The 22,955-nt window shown below is 57.0% G+C and overlaps 3 protein-coding genes across 8 annotated transcripts; 2 read left to right on the top strand and 1 right to left on the bottom strand.

The window, feature by feature from the left end:
* The first annotated feature begins 533 nt into the window (after positions 1-533).
* LOC122189158 (inositol 1,4,5-triphosphate receptor associated 2-like) lies at positions 534-7,297 on the top strand. Of its 4 annotated transcripts, none has more exons than XR_006181719.1 (15): positions 534-642; positions 1,640-1,788; positions 2,457-2,503; positions 2,820-2,896; positions 3,017-3,071; positions 3,312-3,387; positions 3,526-3,553; positions 4,127-4,267; positions 4,376-4,507; positions 4,704-4,851; positions 5,298-5,350; positions 5,846-5,896; positions 5,980-6,052; positions 6,147-6,266; positions 6,523-6,613. XR_006181719.1 is itself a non-coding variant. In XM_042888034.1 (15 exons), exons 2-15 carry the CDS (start codon positions 1,673-1,675, stop codon positions 6,680-6,682), a joined length of 1,281 nt encoding a protein of 426 aa, XP_042743968.1. In that variant the 5' UTR covers positions 534-642; positions 1,640-1,672; the 3' UTR covers positions 6,683-7,297. The 4 variants fall into 4 exon arrangements, 2 of the variants coding, with proteins under 2 accessions (XP_042743968.1, XP_042743969.1); XR_006181718.1 differs by having other exon boundaries at positions 5,976-6,052; positions 6,147-6,330; positions 6,523-6,610; XM_042888034.1 differs by having other exon boundaries at positions 5,976-6,052; positions 6,523-7,297.
* Positions 7,298-7,655: 358 nt separating this feature from the next.
* Positions 7,656-18,914, top strand: MICAL1 (microtubule associated monooxygenase, calponin and LIM domain containing 1). 2 transcript variants are annotated; one of them, XM_042888002.1, is made up of 24 exons: positions 7,656-8,126; positions 10,775-11,036; positions 11,748-11,955; positions 12,027-12,143; positions 12,215-12,469; positions 12,700-12,800; positions 12,883-13,140; positions 13,497-13,612; positions 13,704-13,830; positions 14,171-14,243; positions 14,614-14,764; positions 14,833-15,023; positions 15,125-15,234; positions 15,314-15,367; positions 15,452-15,529; positions 15,800-15,968; positions 16,061-16,167; positions 16,259-16,739; positions 16,821-16,891; positions 16,992-17,090; positions 17,186-17,279; positions 17,355-17,454; positions 17,538-17,611; positions 17,694-18,914. In XM_042888002.1, exons 2-24 carry the CDS (start codon positions 10,776-10,778, stop codon positions 17,822-17,824), a joined length of 3,426 nt encoding a protein of 1,141 aa, XP_042743936.1. In that variant the 5' UTR covers positions 7,656-8,126; position 10,775; the 3' UTR covers positions 17,825-18,914. The 2 variants fall into 2 exon arrangements, with proteins under 2 accessions (XP_042743936.1, XP_042743937.1); XM_042888003.1 differs by lacking the exon at positions 7,656-8,126 and adding an exon at positions 10,629-10,697.
* SMPD2 (sphingomyelin phosphodiesterase 2) lies at positions 18,913-22,229 on the bottom strand. 2 transcript variants are annotated; one of them, XM_042888008.1, is made up of 11 exons: positions 22,128-22,229; positions 21,497-21,573; positions 21,012-21,108; positions 20,851-20,927; positions 20,694-20,787; positions 20,519-20,608; positions 20,178-20,260; positions 19,941-20,073; positions 19,755-19,859; positions 19,529-19,685; positions 18,913-19,319 (listed from the first exon to the last, which is right to left on the bottom strand). In XM_042888008.1, the coding sequence occupies exons 2-11, from the start codon at positions 21,544-21,546 to the stop codon at positions 18,973-18,975; spliced, it is 1,233 nt and encodes a 410-aa protein (XP_042743942.1). In that variant the 5' UTR covers positions 21,547-21,573; positions 22,128-22,229; the 3' UTR covers positions 18,913-18,972. The 2 variants fall into 2 exon arrangements, with proteins under 2 accessions (XP_042743942.1, XP_042743943.1); XM_042888009.1 differs by having other exon boundaries at positions 21,497-21,586.
* Between the last annotated feature and the right edge of the window lie 726 nt (positions 22,230-22,955).

Consider the following 22,955-nt stretch of genomic DNA (forward strand, 5'->3'; position numbering starts at 1 on the left):
GATGACGAGATGCTGTTTGCTGGCTGCCCTCTGAAAGCTTTGAAGATTGGCAGACCCCCAGAGACTTGCAGTGGGGACATGGGATGAGGGAGACAACAGTGCCTGCCTGCCTGCAGGCTGGTCCTCTGTAGTGCTGAGTATCAAGTCTGACTCCGTGTAAGCTCCTTAGGGAAGGAAGCAGCTTTGGGGATGTAGTGGATTCGATCAAAGAGGTCAAGCAGAGAAAGGGTCATTGAGGTTGATGACTGAGGTGAAACAGGGTGAGAGAAGGGATGGGGCTTCCCCATATCACCACATACAAGCTGTCCTGGTGTATCCTCATGCTGCGCCCTGTATGAAGGTGTGGGGACTTCCAACTGGTGCTGAGGCTCAGCTTTTCCCCTCTAGCCCCCGTACAGGGGATGAAAGGCCACCTGTGCAGCACCCAGCCTGGCCCTGCATGGGGAACTCTGACTGCTTCGTGCATGTCCTTTAAAGGCCTTCTCCCTTCAAGCTGTTCCCTTGGCAGCTCCTTCTGCCACAGATGCAATTGCTGTGCTGCTGGCAGTGTGCACTGCTTGGTGCCCTGGCTCCCATCCCCAGGGTCCTGACTGCGCAGAGGACTGGGACTGAGCTGGGGCCTTTTGGGACGGATTCGGGCAGGTAATGACCTGGGGAATGTTTGGTGAAGTCAGTGAGCCAAGGGAGAGCGAGGCTGCCTGGGTGTTATTGAAGCTATGCTGTTCAATGAACTGCACTCAGTGTTTCCCGCTATGGAGCAAAGATATGGGGTGGGTGGGTGAGATGGGGTAAAGCAGCAGGTTCCAGGGTCTGCCACAACTGTCCCAGAGTTGATGCTTTGCAGCAGGGACTACCCCTCTGGATGAAACTGATGCTCACTAATGGGATGAGTTTGCTTGTTTTTTTGGGGTTCCTGGACCCCTAGGCAGAGGTTCTGGGGACAACTCCCAATGCATGTGAAAGTTGTTAGATATTCCTAGATCAAGACTGATCTCTGGGAGAAGGGGGATGGCTGGGCTCAGCTGAGGCTTTCCACATAGTCAGCCCCTTAAATCTGTTCTTCATTTTGTATCCTGACCAGAACAAATAAACAGAAAAAAAAGAAATAAATTTCCTTCTGCCCCATAGCTGCATTTCTTCAGGCTCAGGTCCTGGGACCGACAGGGATTCTCTGGGCTTACTGCCATCTTTCTCTCTGTTGTTTAAACATTGGAAAATAACTCAAATGAGATACCTGAGCTTACTTATAGAAGGGATGTGGGAATCCCATGCATTTATTTGCACAGGAGCCTGCCTGCCAGGATGCTTGGGATGACCCCAGCCCAGGTTGCTTCCTCTCTGCACCAGGCAGGGAGTGCAAATGTATCCCACGGAGGGGTGAGGGTTGTGCTGCTGATGTTGGAAATCATGGGTGGGAGGTGGGAAACGGGTGGTGGAAGGGAAAGCCCATCCTCAGCGCTGCACAGAGGTGGTTTGATGTAAATCCCTCGCTTGCCTCTCCCCATGCCCATCCCAGCGGCATCCTCCTGCAACCCACAAATGCCTCCGCACTGCCGCTGGGTGAGAAAACATTTTAAAAATATAACATTTAGAGGCGTTTTCCCATCTGTGCATGGCTAATACGTGTCTCTCATAATAGGTGTACTGGTCCCGGAGCCTCTGTGCTGTGCAGATGAAGCCACGGGTGGACACCTCACTGGGAGCAGGGAAAGAGGTGCGGGGACAAGCCCAGGGGCGTGTGGCACGGAAACAGTGCAGGGGCAGCTGGCAGAGCCCCCACCAGAGCAGGTATGTGCACCAGTTTGGTAGGGTTAGGATAGGGACGGCAGTGCCAGATGTAGTGCTCAGCCTTGTTTTGGTGCAGCAATGCTTTCTCTCCTGGGCACTGATCCTGAGGAACAAATTGCTGGGAGGAGAGGGAAAAGTGCTGCTGAGCTCTGCCTGGAGCCAGGAACAAAGTTTGGGAGTGCAAACTCTTCCCCAATTGGGTGCTGGGCTCTGACATATTTGCTGCTTGCATAGCAGCCCTTGTGTCTCCATGCACTGTGATGCTACAGCATCCCTGGCTCCATGGATCTGCTAGAACTCTGTGAACATGGGGCAAGATTTTGGGGGAGTGACCGCATGATAAAGCCTGCTGTCCCCATAGCAGTGGCACAAGCCAGCTTTGGTGCTGTGCCTGCAAGGAGGCCAGCTGGCAGTGAGATCTGCCTGGCAGTCAGGACAAAATAAATGTGCTAAGAAGCACTGCTGCAGGCCGGTGACTCATTGCTGGCTCCTCTGCAATGGAAGGGCTGTTAGGCACAGGGAGAGCTTCTACGCCCATGCCAGGGACAATGGGGATGGAGTGGGCTGCGGAGGATGCCCCGAAAGGACGAAGGTCCTGGGCACTGCGGGTAGGATGCTGCCTCTCCTGCCAGTGTTGCTTTCGGGTTTACTCTAGTTCCTCTCTGTAGGGAGCAGCATGCAGAGCCACCCAGGCTCCTCACAGCTCCGGATGAAGGTAAAGATATCTGGGGTGGGGGTGGTGGAAAGGAGTGGCTTTGTGCCTCCACTCTCCCTTGGCAGCATAGCATGGGTCTGGGTGGGGGTCCCTCATCCCAGCAGCACCTCCCTGCATTATCATATCCCCTCCAGTCCTGCAACCCTTATCTGCTTTCCAACAGCTCCTCCTGGATGATGGGGACATCCTTAATCCCGTGAGGGATACTTTGGGGGATACCTGCCAGCCCACGCTCCCCAGCATCCTGGAGGTTCTGGGGATCTTAAGGCTGGCACGGGGATGCTGCCACACTGCTGCCACCTCTCTCTGTCCCCAGGGAGGATGATCAGTCCCCAGGAGCACCTGGATAGGGTTTTGGCTGGGAGCAAGGAGAGCATGGAGAGCGTCAGTGAGGTGAGGAGGACAGGAGGGCAATGGGTTTGGGACTGTAGAGCTACTCAGTGATGCTTTTTTGGGGGGAGGGATGCCATTCAGCACCAGGAAGGGGATTGGTCTGAAAGTGCCCTTTTGCAGGAACCAGGCACGGATCTGGCTTTTTGCACTGGAGATGATGATGGGATTGAGGAAGGTGGGTGAATCACCATGTCATGTCCTAGGCTGGATGCCCTTCTGGTGGAGCATGAAGTGACTGGGGACAAGTATGGGAACTGTGTGGCCTGACAGGGTTTAGCTTCCTTGATGGGGACATGGGAACCGTCCCTCCTGGAAGAAGTGCTGGGGCGTTCCCACCCTACTAGCACCTGTATGGGAGGATGAGAGGGAGGAGGGAAGACCAAGCAAAAGCCCCCACATATGGTCCTCCCCACAGATGGAGAAACCCCAGAGGAGCAGCTGCCGAGTTTCCCCAGTGAGCTCTCAGTGCTGGAGAAATTGGGACTGCACAGGTAAAGGGGTGACTGGCTGCGTCATTGCTGGGGGCTGCAGAACTGGGGTCCGGAGGCACCCCTGGAGGTGGACCAAGGGCATTTTGGCATGCAGTCCGCACTGTGCCTCCAGCTCTGACAGCTGTTCTCTTTCTGCAGCACAAATTTGACGGAGCAGGACGTGGAGGTGAGGGCTTGCAGGTGGGCTAGGGAAAGGGGAAAAGAGACCAATGTTCTACTGAATCCCAGCTGGGGGACTGTGTCCTGCTCCCAGGATCTGCAGTCCCTTGACAGTGATGCAGTTGCCATTTGGATTCAGCTCCATTTCTGTGGCACGATGAGCACCCAGTAATCCCTCAAATTTTTCCTTGAGTTCCCTGAGCAGGGAGGCAGTGGAAGCCTCATCATAAAAATAATTGTTCTGTGAGTGCTAGGGCTGAGTCAGGCTCTGCTGCCCTGCATGCCAACCGTGACCTACAGCGAGAGCTGGTGTCTGCCCACCACATCCTAGTACCAGCAGGCCTTGGGATTCCAGTGCATTGTTGGCTGCCAGGGGATGTCCCCATCTTGTGGCATTTCACAGAGTCTGCCCCTAGTGTGCAGTGTCCTGATGAGCGCTGGAGACACACAGTGCTGATGGTCCTCATGGAGCACTGCCCGATGGCACAAGAAAGGGAGTCTGGCTGTGTCTTGGGGACAGCCATGCATGGCCCCGGCGGCCTCCCTTTCATGTCCCAGTCCTTTGCCCTCCTGCCTACAGGCAGCCTTTGCCCACCTCGCCCTGGCGTTTCGCTGCGACATGTTCACCCTGCAGCAACGAGTGCAGGTGGAGAAGCGAGCACAAGATGCAGCAGAGGAAAACATTCTGGAGGAGCTGGAGCAGTGCCGGACTTTCCTGGAGGTAGGTGGGCACTGGAGGGGGTTGACGTCTGCTGGGGATCTCCAGCTATAGAAGGGTTTGGGCAATTCCAAGTTCCAGCTCCAGCAGCTCCATGCTCTCCCCCTGCAGAGGCTGACTGCATCCTGCATGGATGTGAGCTGCAAGGAGGTGCTGGAGCAGCTGCAGTGCAGCCTGGCTGTGCTGGCAGCTGCCATCAAGCGTGCCACCAGTGCTGCAGAGAAGCTGGGAGCTGTCCACCAGGTGGGTGAGGAATGGAGGTGCTGGGAATGCATTGCTGGCGGCTGTGCTTCCTCCTCCCAGTGCTCCTGTGGGTTTTGTTGGCACACACTGGGGTATCCTCGGAGTGGGAAGGGGACGATTTGCACCCAGAGAGAGCTAGTGGGGGGCATCGTCCATGGGGACGTTGGGAACCGATGGCTGGTCCTCCCGGACACAGGAGGCACGGATGAGCCGAGCAGCGGAGGTGATGGTCCAGCATGTGGAGAACCTGAAGCGGCACCACCTGCGTGAGCACGCTGAGCTAGAGGAGATGAAGTGCCTGATCCAGCAGAACTCCCGCAACCGGCAGTTGGCAGAGACCCAGGGTGAGGTGGTCTCACCCCTGAGGGAGGCAACACTGCAGAATTCAGTTCTAACCCCCCCCTGTAGACAGCATGATCCTGTGCTGTGGAGCCATCAGCTGGGGACCGGGGGTGGATGATAGCTGGGGCTGCAGCTGCCAGACCTGATGACAAATGTGAGGGGTGCATGTAACAGCAGCCACAGAGTGGGAGCAGGTGCTGGTGGCTCTTCTGCAGACCACTGGGGAATTCAGAGTGGGGGCACACAAAGGGTGCCTTGTCCCTGCAAACCGCATGCACAGTGTGTGTGTACAAGCAGTTCCCCCTGGTTGAGCACACCTGTGGCTTATGTCAAGCCGAGAGCATGTGGTCTTGTCTGCCTCCAACATGAAGGACATTCATGATTGCCTGCATGTCAGCCCCATTTTTCTTTCTGGAGGCAACATGAGGCTTCTTCTCTTTTCTTCCAGATGATGCAGAGCTGCGGCTGAGGCCTCACCCCCTGATGCGAGGTTTCCAACAGGTAATGGCAGTACAGCACGCCTCCCAACTCCCAGTACCACCTCATGCCCTGCAAACATCCTTCTCCCTGCTATACCCAAGCACTGCTCCCCCCAGGGCAGCATCCCTCTTCCTAGCCACTGCTGTAGGCAAGGTTTGCTAGAAGCACTGGGGCAAAATGTAGGGGAGAGCTGCAGGCCTGGAGACCTCAGGCAGTCCCTCTGCATTGCAGGGCTTGACGGGGAGGAGGCTGCTCTCTAGCTCCAGCTTGAATTCATCTCTTCTTCCCCTACAGCTCATGAGGTAGGGGAGCGCTCAGGAGGGGTTAGGTGGCACTGCTTGGCACAGCAGGAACAGGCGCAATGCTCTTGGCTTTGACGCCCCTTCTTCTCATCACCTACTGATGGCAGGCTGGCAGCATCCCTTTTCCTCCTCCTTGTCCCTTGCTCACACTGGGGTTGGGAAATGCAGGGAGAGATCAGCACTGTGCTCACCCTATCCCCTCCGTTCCCCACAGTCATCTGCACGTCGCCGAGTCAGCATTGCTGTCATCCCAAAGCAGCTCTTGGTAAGGACATGCTCAGTGGGGACAGACAGACTCGGTACCATCAGGTCTGGGTGCTCACGTTCCCTCCTTTGGTGCCCAGCCAGCTTCTGACGTGGATGGCCGAGCAACCCTGGCTGGCGGGCCTGAGGGTGCCCAACACCAGACCAGCACCCAGAGGTAATGGTGCTGGGTGAGTGGAAGGGTGGGGGGACCACACGGCTCTGTCTGCCACCATCCCATGGGGTACAGTGTCCCATTTCTCCCTCCCTAGGAGCAAACTGGAGCCACCAAGCCAGGGCAAGCTGGTGTGCGAGGGGCTAGTGGTGGAAGCAGGTGGCAAGCAGTTGGAATCAATCGCAGGGGGCAAGGAGCTGGGGCAGCTCAGGATGATGTGAGCAACACCCTTCATCCCTGGGGCTCTGCAGTCCCAGTGCTGCCAGCATGTGGGAATGGAGGTGGGATGTTGGGAGATGGAGTTTTGTGATTGTCCCTCTGAACCTGCCCTGCCTCAGTTTCCCCATGCATTGTGAGTTACGTGTGCCTTCCTCACTCTTGTTTCATCCAAGTTTGGGCTAAATCTTGTCCCTGCTTTGTGACAAGTGCTGTGCCCTTTGGGTGAAGTATGTCCCTTATTGCCTTGTCCTTAGGTCCAAGGAGTCCTCTGTGGAGCTGTGGCAACCGTGGCTCTTCATCTCACAGCCCTACTGGGTTGTGTTCTGCCTGCTTCTCCTGAGCGTCGCCTTCCTCCTCCTTCTCCACCTTTTGGAGCTGCAGCGGCTGCAGCCTGCAGCATCACCCAAAGCTTAGCTGCACCCACCCCCCATCACTGCTCCTCCTGACACTCTTTCCCCCTCCTCCCTCCCTGCTCTCCCCCCAAAACCACGGAGGCCCTAGAAAAATAAAATTGGAGGAAAAAAAATGGGGAGTTTTGATGCTGGAGCAAAGGGTGACGTTCTGTGCTTGGAGCTTGGAGGCATAAAGCTGCATCAGCCTGCATCCCTGTGAGAGTTTCCTGGTTCTAATGACACAATGAGGGATACAGGGATGTCCCTTGCATGTCCCCTTTCCCGTGGGGACAGTGCCCATGACCACCGTGGATTTGCTTTAGGGCTGTGTCTCAGTTATGCTCCCTTTGTCCCTGCACTGTAAGGAATGCCAACACCTTCCCCTGCATCCTCAACCCCAGCATGGGCACACAGGGAGAGGAAGGATCTGTACCTCCAGTTCCTTTTCTGCCTTAATTAAGATGTATGCTAATTCTCTACATCTGTCCCCCCAAGGGACAAACCTACACCTGGAAGGAACTGATTATTAGCACTTAGACCTCTTTGTAGTAGAACAAAGTACTCACAAAGGGAGCTGTCAGAAGCAGCTCCATGGCTGACACCAGCCCCAGTTCTGCACAGGCACCTCATTTCTGCATCCACACCTCCAAAACATGGGTGGACTCTGGGGGTTTTGCATGGGGTTGGGGGACTCCAGCCAGCCCAGCCAAGCGGTGGGGCCATGGGTGATGGTCCTGTTGTGGGACTCTTGGGAGGATCCAAGGAGGGATGGAGACACTGGGACACCTGTCCCTTCTTGTTGCACATGACTCATGGTCCCTATGTGCTTCCTTGCCCCATGTCCCTGAGTCACCGCAGCCTCGTGGCAGGTTGTCACCATGTGTCACCGCTCCACCAGCCCCATCACTAGGGGCATGGGGTGAGCAGACAGCAGCAACCCAAGGAGTTCACTGCTGGGAAATCCTAAAATCCACCCAGTTGGGGTCAATCTTTGGGGAGTGGGCAGCTTCATCCCCCTGTGGCCCTTCAGCTAAGGTGGAAGTGCTGTCCCAAAATTTTCCACGAGTGGCACTGCTTGGGGACACTATTGGTTCATTTAGAGACAGGGGCTGAGCAAATCCCTCCCACCCAGGGCAGGACCTGGCTGCTGGGCTCTAGGCTTTATTTCTGGGGGCGGGGAGGAAGCACAGCACGAAAAGCAAAGCGTTTTGTTTCATCACTGCTCTCCAAAACCACGATTGCAGCACAATTTGTGGCAGCACAAAACGGGGCAGACCCGGAGACAGCCCTGTCCCCTCTGCTGGGATCCCAGCACCGCCTTCCAGCAGGAAAGGAGTCGAGAAGAGAGGAAAGGAACGAAGTCAGAAGGAAAGTAGCCGGGAGGAATTGAATCGGGTGGCCGGAACCACTTTCAACCCTCATCCAGCCCCATCTCTGCGCTGTTCCTGCACTGCGCAGACCTGAAGGTGAGTGAGAGGGGATGGGCAGAGAATCCCTGGTGGGTAGGGGGATGTAAGGGGTCACCCTGCTGTCCTCCTGGCCCCTCCCCTCCCCTTCCAGCTCTATTTCCTGCTCCAAGGAAAATGTGGGTAAAAGGGGGCCCGCATTGTGTGAGTGGCACCGGAAACATCTCTCCGGTTTGATGTACTGTAAGTTGCTGAAGCCCTGGGGGTTATTTTGGGATGCTGGGCTGCATGAGTCTCCCCTTGGTCTTCACTTTGCCAACCCCTACATTCCGCTGCCACCAGGACTAAGGGAAAAGGGAGTAGTCCCCTCATCTTGCACTCTTTTCCCAGTCCCACCAGTGCTCCCAGTACCAAGAGCAATGGAGCAGGAAGAGCTTTGCAAAGGGAGAGGCTTATTCCCATCCTGGCCCCTTGCTTGGGTGCAGGGGGAAGATGCTCAGTTGGTGTGCAGGAGCCCCCGGGACATTTTGCCAATTGAAGTTGGGGTTTGCAAGTCTGCTGTCCCTCCAGGGTACATCTGCTGCAGAGCAGAACTGCTGGGCATCCCACTCCGCCCTACCCCCCTCAGGCAGTGAGAGCCCAGAGCAGAGGACACTCCAGGTTATTTTTGCCTGCAGCCATCTCAGCCCCAGCCCAAGCAAGAGCAGCTTCTTGGTAGCACTACCAGTGCTGTCCTAGACAAGGGACTGAGCTGTCCCATTCCCTTGGCTGCAGTGACCTCTGTGCAGCCTGAAGGGCTGGTGCTTAGTGGGGGGCATGGCTGAGCCCCATGAGCTCAGACGACTTTTCGGGGTGCTGGTGCCCCTGAGTGTTGTCTTTTTCCCATGTTCTCGGGGATGTGGTCAGGATGTGGTTTATGGACCCCCTGTGCAGAACAATCCCACAGTGTACCGGAGAAGTGCTCACTACCACGGCAAGTGGCTGAGACCCCCCCGGGGTCTGCACAAGGTTGCTGCATCCCAAGGGGCTTTGATACCCACTTTCATAAACCCTTGGCAGAGAGCATCCTGCCTTGATGGTAGTCCTGCGGAGCCTGGCCCATGGGTTCTCTGGGCTGATACCAGTCTGTGCTGGGAGCACGCTCAGCAGGAGGGAGAGGTCCAGCTGCCAAGCTGTGCTTTTGGAAGCCCTCCCAGCCTGCAATTGCTCTGTCCTTCCCTACCCTGTTTCCATGTGCCGGAGGATGTGAACTTGCCAGCAGTTCTGCACCCTGGGGCTGCTTCCCCTCTGCATCCCCGTGAGTCAGGACAAGGGGAAACCCCCACCAGCACAAATGAGCACCCCCATTCCAGGGTTGCTCTGCATGCACTGGTGCTGGATGACTTCCCTATGAGCTTCATTTCTGCAGCTGCTCCAACCAGAGTTGTCCTGGACTGAGTCAGGACTGGCTACAAACCCACCTCCTCTCTCTGCCTTTAAGGGAAGAAATGAACAAAGTATTTGTGCTTTCATCTGAGGAGTGCAGAGGCGGAGGCTCAGTGCCTTGCCCCCCCTTTGGTGGCAGCAAATCTACAGAAACTGAGCAGCCAGAGTGATTCCGACTACTGCTAAAAGCTGTTGTTGTATAGGGGTCCAAGCACACTAAAGGGGACATGAATTGCTAGCACAAGCATCGTTTCCATAGGAAACTCAAAGTAACATTGAGCTTGTTGTTCTGCCTCCTCCTTGCCAAGCCAAAGCACTGTAGTGAAATGCTGTCCTGGCATGGGGCATGGCCCTGGCCCCACACCACTGGCTGTGGGCAGGATGCCTCAGTTTCCCCAAGCTCTTCAAATTCATTGTTTCCCACTGGTAAGGATGGAGAGCTTCAGGGAGCTGGGGCACAGCGCAAGGGCAATGCTCACTGTTCAAAGAGGGAGCAGAACAGCTGAGGAGCAGTGCAGCAGGATGAGACTTCCACCATGCTGCTTCTCCTGCCAGGTTGGGAGCATCAGCCAGTCCCATGGTTTGGAGGTGGATGGAAATGGCAGAGCTTGGTGCTAGTTGTGGCATGGGACAGCAGTGTGGTGCCATCAGGTATGGGGAGAGGTGCATGGAGATCAGTGAGCAAGCATTGGGCAGATGCTGAGCAAGGGCAGGGTTTTGGGGGAGTGCTACACCCCAGCTGTGGTGGAAATCTTCTTGCATGCTGCCAGGACTGTCTGTGTGTCATTTGGTTATTTTTGGTTTCCCAACATTGCTTCCTCTGCTCTCCGTCTGCCTCCAAGATGGCAGCTTCCACCTTGCCGGGCTGTCACAGAGTAAATCCTGCTCTCAAACCAGGGCAGCAGGGTCCTGCCCCTTCCTGCCCAGCAGTAGTTTTATTGTTCTTGGGGCACTGTGGTTTGTCCCTGCAGCTGGGACCTCACCAACAAGAGGAAGGAAGCGGTATCTTTGCTCCGAAACAGTGCTCTCACTCGCTGCAGGTATACACAGCACAAAGGAAGTTGCAGCCGTCCCCTTCCCTGACGTCACCCTGGACGGTGACACCGTGGCTTACTGGGTGCAGCCGGAAAGGGCCCTGATTCTAGTGTCACCATCATCAAGATTACTGCACCCCGTGCTGCAAAAAACCTTGTGCTGAGACCCCAGGTTCTGCAGCATCCCTATAGGGATGGACTGGAGGATGGCACTTGGGGGTCCTCCTCTTATCCCTGCTGTCCCCCCAGGATGAGTACGCCCGATGAGGAGCCGACCAATCCAGCCCACACACTGTTTGAGCACTTCGTACGCGCCAGGCAGTGCCAGGAGGTACTGAGCTGCTTTGTGGAGCTGTGTCAACATCTGGGGCTGCGGGGCAATGGGCTGCAGCTGTACCACAGCCTCAAGACTGCCCTCAACTTTTGGAGTGCCAAGGCTCTGTGGAGCAAGCTGGATAAGAAAGCAGGACACAAGGACTACGACCAGGGCACTGCCTGCGCCCGCACCAAGGTACAGGTGGCTGTGGGATGTGAGGTTGGGTCCCTATGCTGTGTCCACGGAGTGGGAACATCCTTTGGGATGTCCTTGGAGGAGGGTGCAGGATGTGCCAGTTGGGATGGCAATGCAGTTTAATGTCTTGAAGTGGGTTGATGTGTTAATTAGCCCCCATGTCCTCCCATGGCACGAAGCCACTTTGGTGCTGCTCAGTTGGCAGTGTCCATCCTATCCCCACTGTGAGGATTGCAAAAGAATGGAGGGATATAGTGACCCAACACCATGTGTCCTCCTGGGGCTGGTGACCTCAATTCCCCCATCTCCCCCATCTCCCCACTGTCACCTCTCCTCCCCACTGTCACTTCCTGCCTGACAGCGGTTCAAAGTTCAGTCTCATTACTGGGTCTGCTACCAGCGAAACTTCCCTATCTGCAGAGAGGGAAAGCGTGTGCTCCTTATCTTGCCTGGTGCATAATTGCTACCATTGCCGTGACACCAAGGCAAGATTCAGCCTGTGGGGAGGTGGATATCACCCCACATGGCACCCTGTTTGCAGCATGGGGAGGAAGGAGGGGAGTGGGAAGGGATGGAGCAATGGTTTAAAGTGGATTAGGGTGAGATTAGCCTTGAGCCTAACGTAACACCATGGGGATGACACATCACTGGGATATCACATCACGGGGATGTCACACCATGGGGACATCATGCCATCTGTCCCCTCTGCAGTGTCTGGTGGTGGGTGCTGGTCCTTGTGGGCTGCGCACTGCCATCGAGCTGGCGCTCCTTGGCGCCCGTGTGGTGCTGCTGGAGAAGCGTGACTCTTTCTCCCGTAACAATGTGCTGCACCTCTGGCCCTTCACCATCCATGATCTGCGGGCGCTGGGCGCCAAGAAGTTCTACGGGCGTTTCTGCACTGGCACACTGGACCACATCAGTGAGTGATTTGGGTGCACCCCAGAGTTGGGCAGGTAGTGCAGCTCTCATTACTCCTGTGTCCACTTGCAGGTATCCGGCAGCTGCAGCTCATCCTGCTGAAGGTGGCCTTATTGCTGGGTGTGGAGGTGCATACCAAGGTTGAATTTAAAGGCCTCCAGCTTCCAACAGGCAAAGCAGCTGGACAGGGTAAGACATGGCTGTAGGGTTGTGGCATCTTGGGGATACAAGCAGACCCCAGTGACTCCCCTGTCCCGCAGGCGGCTGGCGGGCTGTGTTGCAGCCCAGCTCCTCTCCCCTCAGCCACTATGAGTTTGATGTCCTCATCTCGGCTGGGGGAGGCAAGTTTGTCCCAGAAGGCTTCAAGCGGAAGGAGATGCGGGGCAAGCTGGCCATTGGCATCACCACCAACTTCATCAACCGCTACAGCCAGGCAGAGGTGGAGGTAGCTGAGATCAGCGGCGTGGCCCGGATCTACAACCAGAAGTTCTTCCAAAACCTCTACAACAAAACAGGTTGGTGGTCCTGGGTCAGTGAGGGGGGTCCTGAGGTGTGCACCCTATCGTGGGTGCATGTCCCCACATGGTCACCACACTGGTGGGGACATGCAGTGGCCCCATAAAGTTCATAGGTTCTGCTCCAGATATGCACCCTGTGGTGGGTGCATATCCCCACACAGTGATCCTACTGGTGAGGATGACTGGTAGCTCAGCTCAGCTCAGCTCAGCTCCTTCCTCATAACCAGGGATTGATTTGGAGAACATTGTCTACTACAAGGATGATACGCATTACTTCGTCATGACAGCCAAGAAGCAGAGCTTGCTGAAGAAGGGCGTCATCCTGCAGGTGAGGCGAGTGGGTTTGTCCCGCCACTGGGATGGGGACAAATGCCACTTCCCATCCTGGTTGGACCCACCTATCCCTGTAGGACAAAGCGGACATTGAGAGCCTCCTGTCCCCAGACAACGTGAACTGGGATGCACTGCTCAGCTATGCCAAGGAGGCCGCCAACTTCTCCACCAACTACTGCCTGCCTGAGCTGGAGTTCGCCCTCAACCATCGCAACCAGCCAGACGTTGACTTGTTTGACTTCACCTGCATGACACGCTCCGAGAATGCAGCACTGGTGCGGGAGCACAACGGAGCACGCCTACTGCTGGGGCTGGTGGGCGACTGCCTGGTGGAGGTGAGCACTGTGCCTCAGTTTCCCTATCCATGAGCTGCTCAGTGCACCCTATCCCCGTGGACATATACCCAAATTGCTGGTAGCAAGATACATTGATGGGGATGGGTTATCCCTTCTCCACACCCATCGGAGATGGTTGGGATGCAGCCCAGTTCCTCCTAGCATGCAGCAGCATCTGTGCAGCTGTGGAGCTGGGGAGGAGATGTCTATCTTTCCCTCTGTCCATGCCTCGCCACCTCTCCCTGCTTTCATCTCCATCCAAGCCTGCTTGCTCCCTGCCTCCTCCCAGCCACCCCAACTGGCTGCACAGCTCCATCCCCATCCCTATCCCCACCCCTCTATCTTCCTCTCCACAGCCCTTCTGGCCTCTGGGCACCGGTGTGGCTCGGGGCTTCCTGGCCGCTTTCGATGCAGCATGGATGGTGCGGCGGTGGGCGGCCGGGACACCTCCTCTGGAGGTGTTGGCAGAGAGGTGAGAGTCCACCCTGGAATGGTTGTGTGCTCAGTGTGTTGGGGAGGTGTGAGGGTGGATGTGACACCCAGCACCATCCCCTTGTGCCCAGGGAGAGCATCTACCAGCGCCTGTCGCAGACCTCTCCGGACAACACCAACAAGAACGTTGCACAGTACAGCATCGACCCCACCACACGCTACCCCAACCTCAACCTGCAGGCTATCAGACCCAGCCAGGTACTGGCCTGAAGTATGGGTGAAGAGCATCAGCTCTCCACTTCCCAGCCCAGGGGTATCCTGCTTGGGTGGGAGAGACAGCAGCCATCCAGCTTGGTACCCATCAGTGAGGTGACACCAGTTGTGTGCCATCAGTTGACATGGTCCCCTCCTAACTGGCATGGTCCCCTGTCCCCCACGGGTTTGAAATCACAGCCGTAGCTCCTCAAGGTGTGCTACGCATTTCCTGTGGCAGCTGGGTGGTGAAGGGAAGGGGGGTGTCTGGGTGTCCCCTTTGCCAATGCCAGCTCTGATGGCATTGGTTGGGTGCAAATAGTGACCTGAGTGTCCCTCCTGGCAGGTCCGGGACTTCTACCTCATAGGCAAGGTGGAGGTGGACCACGAGAAGAAGATTGATAACAGGCTCAGCACCGGTATGAGTGGCCCTATGGTCCTCCCACCTCCAGGACCTCTCCTGCAGGCCATGGCAGAGTGGCTCCTGCCCTGATTTCCCTCCCCACCCCCTCATTTTGAAAACCATACAGGCACTGTGCTCCTCCCAGCAATGTCTGCATCCCCATCCCATTCTCTATGACACAGCCCCCGTGGAGACAGCTCCTACCCCACTGCTTTCTTTCGGATGTGTTTGTTCTCCTCCTCCTGATGCTTTCTCATTTCATTGATTGAGCTCTGGGGGACACTGCATGATAAAGTCCCCACCTAACGCATGATGCCATGGGTGGGGGACCTCTGCGGAGGTGTCCTTGGGTTGGGATGGGGACATGAGTGCTGCTGCCTTCCCAGCTGTCTGCGGAGACACCTATAAGGAGCTGTTGCGCTGGTGCCAGGATAGCACAGATGGGTATCATGGAGTAGAGGTGACTGACTTCACATCCTCCTGGACCAGTGGTTTGGCTCTCTGTGCCCTCATCCATCGATTTCGTCCCCATTTGGTGTAAGTGCCCAGCCCCAGAGACCCCCGCCCTACAGTACTCACCCTGACTACATGCACCCTCCCTGCAGGGATTTCGATGCCATGGACCCACAGGACCCCATACGCACCCACCAGCTGATGCTGGATGTGGCAGAGCAGGAGCTGGGCATCCAGCCTATCCTCTCCAGTGCTGAGATGGCCTCTATGGCTGAGCCCAACCGCCTGGGGCTTATCACCTACCTCAGCCAGTTCTACGAAGCATTCAAGCCTCCTCCTCCAGGTGTGAATTGTAGGGTGGGTTATCCCACCCTGAGCCCTCCATGGGGCGAGCTGGGTGCTCCCCATTTACATCCTCAACGTGTCCCCATCCCCTCTGTGCAGCGTCAATGGAGCTCAGCAAGAAGCCACTGTCCCCCTCTGGCACCAAAGGGGCCATCCTCTTTCTCAGCAAGCTGCAGAAGAACTGCATCCTGGCTCACAAGCACACCCAGGTGAAGACTACCCTCATCACCCCATGTTGCTCCCCACAGCCATCCCTCATAACTCTGAGTCCCATATTTGTGTTGGCAGGCCAGTGTGCAGAAGGATGCTGAGGGCAAGAAGAGCAATAGGGACAGCACAGAGGTGGGTGCCTGCTGAATACTAAAGGGATGCTCTGTGTGATGCAGCCTGTGGAATACTGAACCCTGCTTGGTGCTGTGCCCTTAGATTGATGTAGTGCCATCTGGAAATACTGTGAATAACGACCACGATGCACAACCTGCTGCCACAATGGACCCCACACAGGTTGGTCCTCACCTTGTGCTTGGGGGGGTTCCTCCTGTGCATGGGGACAAGCCAAGGGCTGGCACACGGGCTGCGTCAGAAGACGCCTATGAGCTCCCGGCTCCTCCCACAGCATTTCCTGACCCAACTGGTTTTCTGGAGCCAGGCGCTGCAGCTCCCTTCCTCCCTGCGTCAACAACTGAGCTCCTCTACAAGAGGAGCCCCCAGCACGATCCAACCCCAAAGACTGGGTCATCCCACATTAACCCAATCCGTCCTGTCCTCCCACAGACATCAGTTCGCCCAGAAAGCAGTAATGCCTGCTACTTCTGTGCACGCCGCGTCTACATCCTGGAACGGGCCAGCGCCGAGGGACTCTTCTTCCACCGCAGCTGTTTCCAGTGCTGGCGCTGTGGGGCCACGCTGCGCCTAGGAGACTACGCCTTCAACGAGGAGGACGGTGAGTGTGTTTGGAGACAGAGATGGGGGGGTGGGTGACTCTCTTTGCAACCTCTTTGCTTGCTCATTGCGTGGTTTGCACCATCCTCCCAGGTCACTTCTATTGCTCACTTCACTTCCCTGACACCCTTAGCATGGAGCTGCCCCTGCGTGAGCCACCAGTGCTGCTCCCAAACAAGCCTTCCATGCTGCCTGATGGGGTAAGTGGCCATGAATGGGGTCAAATAGCAGGAGGGAATGTTTGGGTATAGCCTCACACTCATCACTCCTCCACTACCCCTGCGGGTCTAGGATGCTGTCACTGACCATGTGCTCTCAGATGCTGGGTGCCCCTGTGCATCCCCTGAGCAGGAGGAGTCCGGACCCCCACCCACTTCCCCACAGCCACCTGGGGAGCTCAAGGTAGAGGAGGGTGTGGGCACTGGTGAAATGAAGGATAGTACGGGCACTGGTGAGATAGTGGAGCAGGAGCTGCTGCCTTTGGGGATGGAGGATACAATGGAGGAGGATGAGAAGAGTGAAGGTCCCAGCACAGAGCCTCAGAAGGCAGTGGAGGATTCCGAAGAGAGTGGTGGCAGGAGGAAGATAATCCTCTCAGACCTGGAGAAGCTCCATCTCTCCTCCCTGAGCCTCATGGGTGACACAGAGGCTGAGCCTCCCCCCAAGCCAGCACGGCTGCGGCTGCAGGCACCACTTGAGGCCATGCTAGGAGTGCAGGCACAGGTGGCCTGGGAGGAGGAGGAGGAGGAAGAAGAAGCAGCCATGGAGGAAGGTGGGTGGCTGCTGAGCTGGGCTGAGGGTCCCTCTTGGGCCCCATTGTGCCTCAACTGTTCTGTGCTTTGGGGGAACACAGATCTGGAAGAAAGCGACAGTGAGGAAGAGGAGGAGGAAGAAGGCTCAGACCTGGGCATCGTGGGAGAGTTGGTATGTTCAGGCAGCAGCAAACCCACTGGTCCCACACTGTCCCACACCAAGGCATCAGGTATGGCTCTAATGGCCTCACCCTCCCCATGTGCCTGCATAGAACCTGATAGTGGAGGGCACAGAGAAGTACCCCGTCTGGAAACGCATACTGGACCGCCGTGCACGGGAGGCACAGATGAAGCGGTTCTGCAAAGCCCAGGTAGGGAGCCCTGCTGTGGAGGCCAGTTCCCATCCCTGTCCTTACCTCATGCACTGGGATGCACTGGCCACCTGCTACCCCTCCACACCCCACAGGCCATCCAGCGACGGCTGGAGGAGATCGAGGTGACATTCCGGGAGCTGGAGCAGCAGGGTATCAAGCTGGAGAAGTTCCTTCGGGACGACAGTGGTGAGGATTTGGTATGTGGGGCTTCTCAGTGCCCAAGGAAGGGACTCACACCACTCACCCTGCCCTGCCTCGCAGACAGCCCAGCTGACCAGAAGACACAGTGGATGAACCAGTTGCTGTACCTGGTGCAGAAGAAGAACAGCCTGATGTTGGAGGAGTCGGATCTCATGATCACGTAGATCTGGGGATTATGCTGCATGGGCTCCTCCCCGCAGGCCCCTGGCCCCATGCTCACTTCTCTCCATTTCTGCCCCACAGGGTGCAGGAGCTGAAGCTGGAGGAGCAGCAGTGGCAGCTGGACCGGGAGCTGCGTTGGTACATTGAGAAAGAAGGTAAGCGTCTGTGCATACTGGGGGCAGCGGCTGTGTGTGGTGGGGACCCCCAGCCATGCTGCAGCCCCTGCTACTCCCACAGAAGCCCTGAAGACCCCTGAGGATCATGCAGCTGAGCAACAGATCCTGGCTCAGCTGCTGAAGGTGGTGGACAAGCGCAACGCACTCATCCACATGCAGGAGGAGAAGCGGCTCAGTGAGCTACATCCCTGAAGGATTCTCATGGCGGGAGAGGTTCTAGCAGTGCCCCTCCCTAGGCTAAGCATCACCCCAAGCTGCTTTGCAGGCAGCTGCCATGGTGAAGCTGGCTCCCCACTTGCTATGGAGGGGGTGACAGCAAGGAACATCCCCGTTCGGCAGCACAGAAGAAGTGCCTTCCACATCCAGCTTAATTTTGCCTTGGCCTTGTGCTTGCTTGAAAATGAGATTTGCAGGGCACATGAAATACATGGGCTGCATGGCTCTGCCCAGTATTTGCCAGAGGAGGAAAAATCCCCATAGGGGAACTGGAGTCTCTCTCGCTGCAAGAGATCCCACAGCTGTGTCCCCTTCCAGGCACATGCTGCCACAAGGCAGAACTGGTGGCATTGAAAGCTTTTGGTCCTGCAAAACCCCTCGTGCTCAAGCTGCTCCACTGCCTTCCTCAGGACAGCGCTTCAGTCCCACTGCGTGACAGCTCCATGCCCACCAGACCCCAAGGGCCCATGGCCACCATGGGCAGGTGGCAGCTTCATGCCAGATGTGGTGGGGCAGCAGCAGGAGCAGCGCCTGGAAGCCACTCTGGGACATCCATCCCAATCAAGAACATCCATCCCAGCTGGGGACACCCATCCTAATCAAGGACATCCATCCCAGATGGGAACATCCACCCCAACCCCTGACATCTGGCTCTACAAATGGGGCCACCAATGGCCAGACTAGACTGAGCCCATACCTCTGTATCACCACTTTTGGGTGCCAACTCCATACTGTCCCCATCCACCACAGGATACAAGGATCAGAAACTCCTGTGCAATGTGATGTGGGATGACGATGTTTCCCCAGCAGCTCTCCTAGTGGATTTTGCCCAGAGCTGGCACTATCTGTGACACAGAACAAAGGGCACATCCTCCTTGGCCCTTTTGGGCTTCTCCAATTCCAGTGCCTTTGCATGGACCTTTAAAGGGTTTCCATTTGCTGCAGAGCTGTTCTCCACAGTGATGTGGTGCTTACAGTATGGGAGTTCTGGGTGTGGGATGCTCTGCACCTCCCACTCTGCTGCAACCCCCTGCCTTGGAATAAAACCTCCTTGACATGGCACAAAGGGTTAAAACACCTCTTTTATTTTCTTCAGCTAAAAAAGGGGTCAGGATGGGGCTGGGTCAGTGGCAGGGGAGGGGCTGTTCCTGCAGCCCCCGCATCGCCATCTCCATCTGCTCCTTGGTGCCCTGCAGCATCTTCACCTCGATGCTGTGGAAGAGGTGGAGGCCAGCAGCAAGGAGGAAGGTAGCAAGGGCAAGGAAGGCCAGCAGGGAGAAGGAAAGAATAGGGAAGGGCTTCCCAGCCGCCAGCCCTCCCAGCACACCCAGCACTCCCACTGCCTGTAGCAGCAGCAGCAGCATGGCCAGCACTGCCATCCTGCCCGAGGAATAACGCTGCCGCTGTGCTGTCAGCAGCCCCATGCACACCTCCGTCCGTGCCTCACTCAGCACCTCCACCAATGCTGGCACTGTGGGAACAGGGGCTTGGGGGTGACACCCATCCACACCCATTTGGTCCCCATCCAGCATATTTCTGTCAGCTCCCTTCTAAGGGGTGCCCCATAATATCCTCCCCATTTCAAAGCCAGTGGTCAGCAGTATCCCCAGTGCATGCAGGACCCCACTGGCTTCCTCAAACCCATGTCGAGGGGACCTCAGTGGTGTCCCCAAATCTTACTGGCTGTGCCAATGGTGACACCCGCTGTCTGTCCCCTCCTTTGGATGCACAGCACTGCCATCACAGCCTCATGGTCTGAGTAAGGGATGTCCATTCCTGGGACTGTTCCCATTGTGGTCCTCAGCTCTTCACACTTCACTGTGAAGCTGGAAATAGCCTGGGAGAGGGGGCAGTGGGGTCACTGGCTGTCCTCTGCCTCGTGTGCAGCATGGAGGGACCCAGTCACCTTGTAGAGGATGTAGTCGATGCGGATGCCCAATGGGAAGGGCTGTAGCTCCGACTTGACAGCGAAGCAATTATTTGGAATGAGAGTGCAGCCGTCCTCACAGCCCTGGGAACAAGAGCCCTGTGCCATACACTGGGCAAGGATGGGCACATGGCTAGGGGGTGTGCTTGCTGAGCCACCACTCACCTCAAAGTGCTTGGCCTCGGTGAAGGCATCCTGCAGTCCCGTCCAGCCACGCAGAAGCCGGATGCCCACGTCTCCAGGGTGCATGTTGAGGTCTCCCCCCAGCAGCACTACATCAGCTGCCTTCGCCGTGTGGCTGCAGGGACAGGACTGACTCAGCCCTCTGGTTCAGCTCTGGGGGAGGGGGCACCCCATGGTGCACCCCTCCCATAGTCCTGGCTGCAAGCTGTGAGCACTCACCGAATGAACTGTGCCAGTTCCCAGGCTTGCACCACACGGTGGGGCAGGTAGGCGTCCTTCTCCCGGCTGTACTCAGCATGCAGCTGGAAAAGCAGGGAACAAAGCAGCCATGATCTCCTCCCTGCAGCACCTATCCCGCTCCACAGCTCCTTGCAATGCTTTGGTCCCATGGCTCTGCCTTCATTCTACTGACAGCTTGGGACCTTCACTCCACTGTGCTGCCCAGCTGGGGTCACTGTCCCCCCACCCTATGCAGTATTGAATCATTGCATTTTAGCAGTGTCCCCAGAGAGGGGACAGCAAAGGAGGGGTGCAGCCACCTGTCTCCCTCAGGTACTCACGTGGGTGACATAGATGTTGAAGGTGATCTTGGCAATCCTGACAACGACGAGACCCACAGACTTGCCGCAGAACCAGTCTCCATGGTGCAGCTGCCAAAGGGGAAGGGGGGAGGCAGAGCCTTGCACAGCTCAGCAGCACCCTGTGGATGCCATGTGCCCTACCCACCCCACTCACCATATAGGGGTATCCATTGAGTGAGTACTGGTAGAGCAGTGTGTCCAGGATGGGGAACTTGGAGAAGACGCAGAGGCCGCTGCCGATGACACCACTGTAGGGGGGCACAGTGAACAACCACCTCCCTCCCTCTAGGGAATATCCCAGCCCTTCTCACCTTCGGAAATAATGGGAGAAGGGGCAGCAAACACCCAGCTTTGCCTTCAGGTCACTGTAGTCACGCTCACTCCATATCTGCAGGACAATGAGATAGGCTGAGACTGGGTGTGCTCAGCATGTGGGCTGGGACTGGCACGATCAGTTCACGAGTGAGCTCACCTCCTGCAGCAGGACAAGGTCGAAGCCCTCCTGGCACAGCCGGTCTCCGATGAGGCGGATGCGCTCCTGCCGCCGCTTGCTCAGGTAACGGATGGCCCTAAGCCATGGAGAGGAGCTGGGGATAAGGGCTCATGGGGACACAAATTGGGGAAGAGGGTATGGGGCAGGTTGCAACTCAGGTGGGGGGAGATGGGATGATAGGGTCGTGGGGCAATAGGGATGTGCAGGGGAGGCTCTTTGAGGATGGCTTTTCCCACCTCCAAGGTGAAGCAGCGCATCCCCATTTGGGGGGCACACGGAGGGCACTTTCCTCACGGGAGAATGGGGAGCACAGGGGAACAGACAAGGAGTAGGACAAAGCCCAGCTGAGTGCCCTGCCCTCTGGGCTGTGAAAATAGTGTGATCCGACAGCCAAGCAGGCATGAAGGTGGTGCTCCTAGGGCAGATGTCTTCATACTCACAGCCTCACCAGGCTCAGCACTTACCAGCAGTTGAGGTCAAAGACACGGAGCCGCAGTGCAGGGTCCTTCTCCATTGCCCAGCAGCAGCACACTGGAGGGTCCTGCAGCAAGCAGCTTTGGGGTGACAGAGCCACACAGAGGGCACAATGCTCAGCCTGCCACCTGCTCTCCCTCCCTCTCCCCCTGAACCTCAAATTGCCCCAAAACAGGGAGCCAACTGCCCAAACCTGCTCTGTGCTGATGGGGACAGGGAGGGCGCTGAAAGGGGTGGGGGCAGGGATGGGGCACCTCCCTATACTGAGTTGTGCTCACTGGATAGACTTTAACCACAGTGCTACAGCACGGCCCCAAGCATGAGAACAGTTATGGAGAGCTATGGGGAACGGACCCTGACCCGAGTCAAACTCCACTGTCCCACTGCGCGTCACACAAAGGAGTTTTAAAAACTGGAAAAAGAAAAAATAAAAGAGCCATGTGCACGTTCCCCGCCGCCGCGCTGGGCGCCTGAACCGGCCCAGAGCTCCCATTCGAGCTCTCACCGAACTCTCAGCCCGGGCCGATGCCACTCGGCGGGCGGCGGAATCGGGACGCGGAGCAACAGGTGGGAGCGGAGCAGAGCGCGGTGCCGGAGCGCGGCGCAAAATCAGGAGCGCACCTGGTGCGTGTGTGCCGGTCCAGCTGCGTTCCGGTTGCGGTGCCGTGCCGGTTGAGGTCGGGTTGCGGTGCCGTGCCGGGGGACTACAAGTCCCGGCAGTCAGCAGTGCGGAACGGGAAGGGGAAGGCAGCAGGGAGCGGCCCCGGGAGGGCGGTGCGTAGGGACTAGGGGGAGGGCGGCAGTGGGCGGAGTCAGTGGAGTCGCGGAGTCCCCCGGCGGTGCGTCGCGCGCCGCTGCAGACTGCCTTCGGGTGGTGCTGCCCCGCTGCTCCCTGCAGCCCGCTACTCTTTTTGTTCCAGCGTGCAAGCTGAGCTGGGTGAAGTAGAAATAAGTATCTCGGGTGCCGTCATGCCACGCTGGACAGTTTGGCTTACAGAAAGAGGAAATATGGCCAGTGTTAGAACACGGCCTCTGTGTTGCCTTGCGATGGGAGAAGATAGGGTGTTAAGTAGCCACGGGAGTGAAAGCAAAGCTGTAAGGAGCGATTGTTATTGACAGCACACACTCAGACCTCCAATGCCTGATGCTGGCACAAGCAGTCTGCAATCCCCTAAATATGGGTCAGTGAACCCAGCAATGCTGCAGGGCTTCTCCCTCCAGCCTGGGAGACAGGGCAGGGAGAGAGTGGGAACAGGGCAAGGCCAATCCAGCACAGCCAACCCTGTGAACCCATTACCAACCTAGGCAACACTACAAACCCGTTATCAACCCTGTAAACCCATACAATTCTACAAACCTATCACCACTCATTCAACCCTACAAAACACAGTAACCCACTGCAGGATGCATTCCAGCGCTGGGTTAATTGCAGAAGTGTAACCCAACCAT

The sequence above is a fragment of the Lagopus leucura genome, unplaced genomic scaffold, assembly GCF_019238085.1.
Source record: "Lagopus leucura isolate 7727_CA_CO unplaced genomic scaffold, USGS_WTPT01 Super-Scaffold_100136, whole genome shotgun sequence".
Taxonomy (NCBI): Eukaryota; Metazoa; Chordata; class Aves; order Galliformes; family Phasianidae; genus Lagopus; species Lagopus leucura.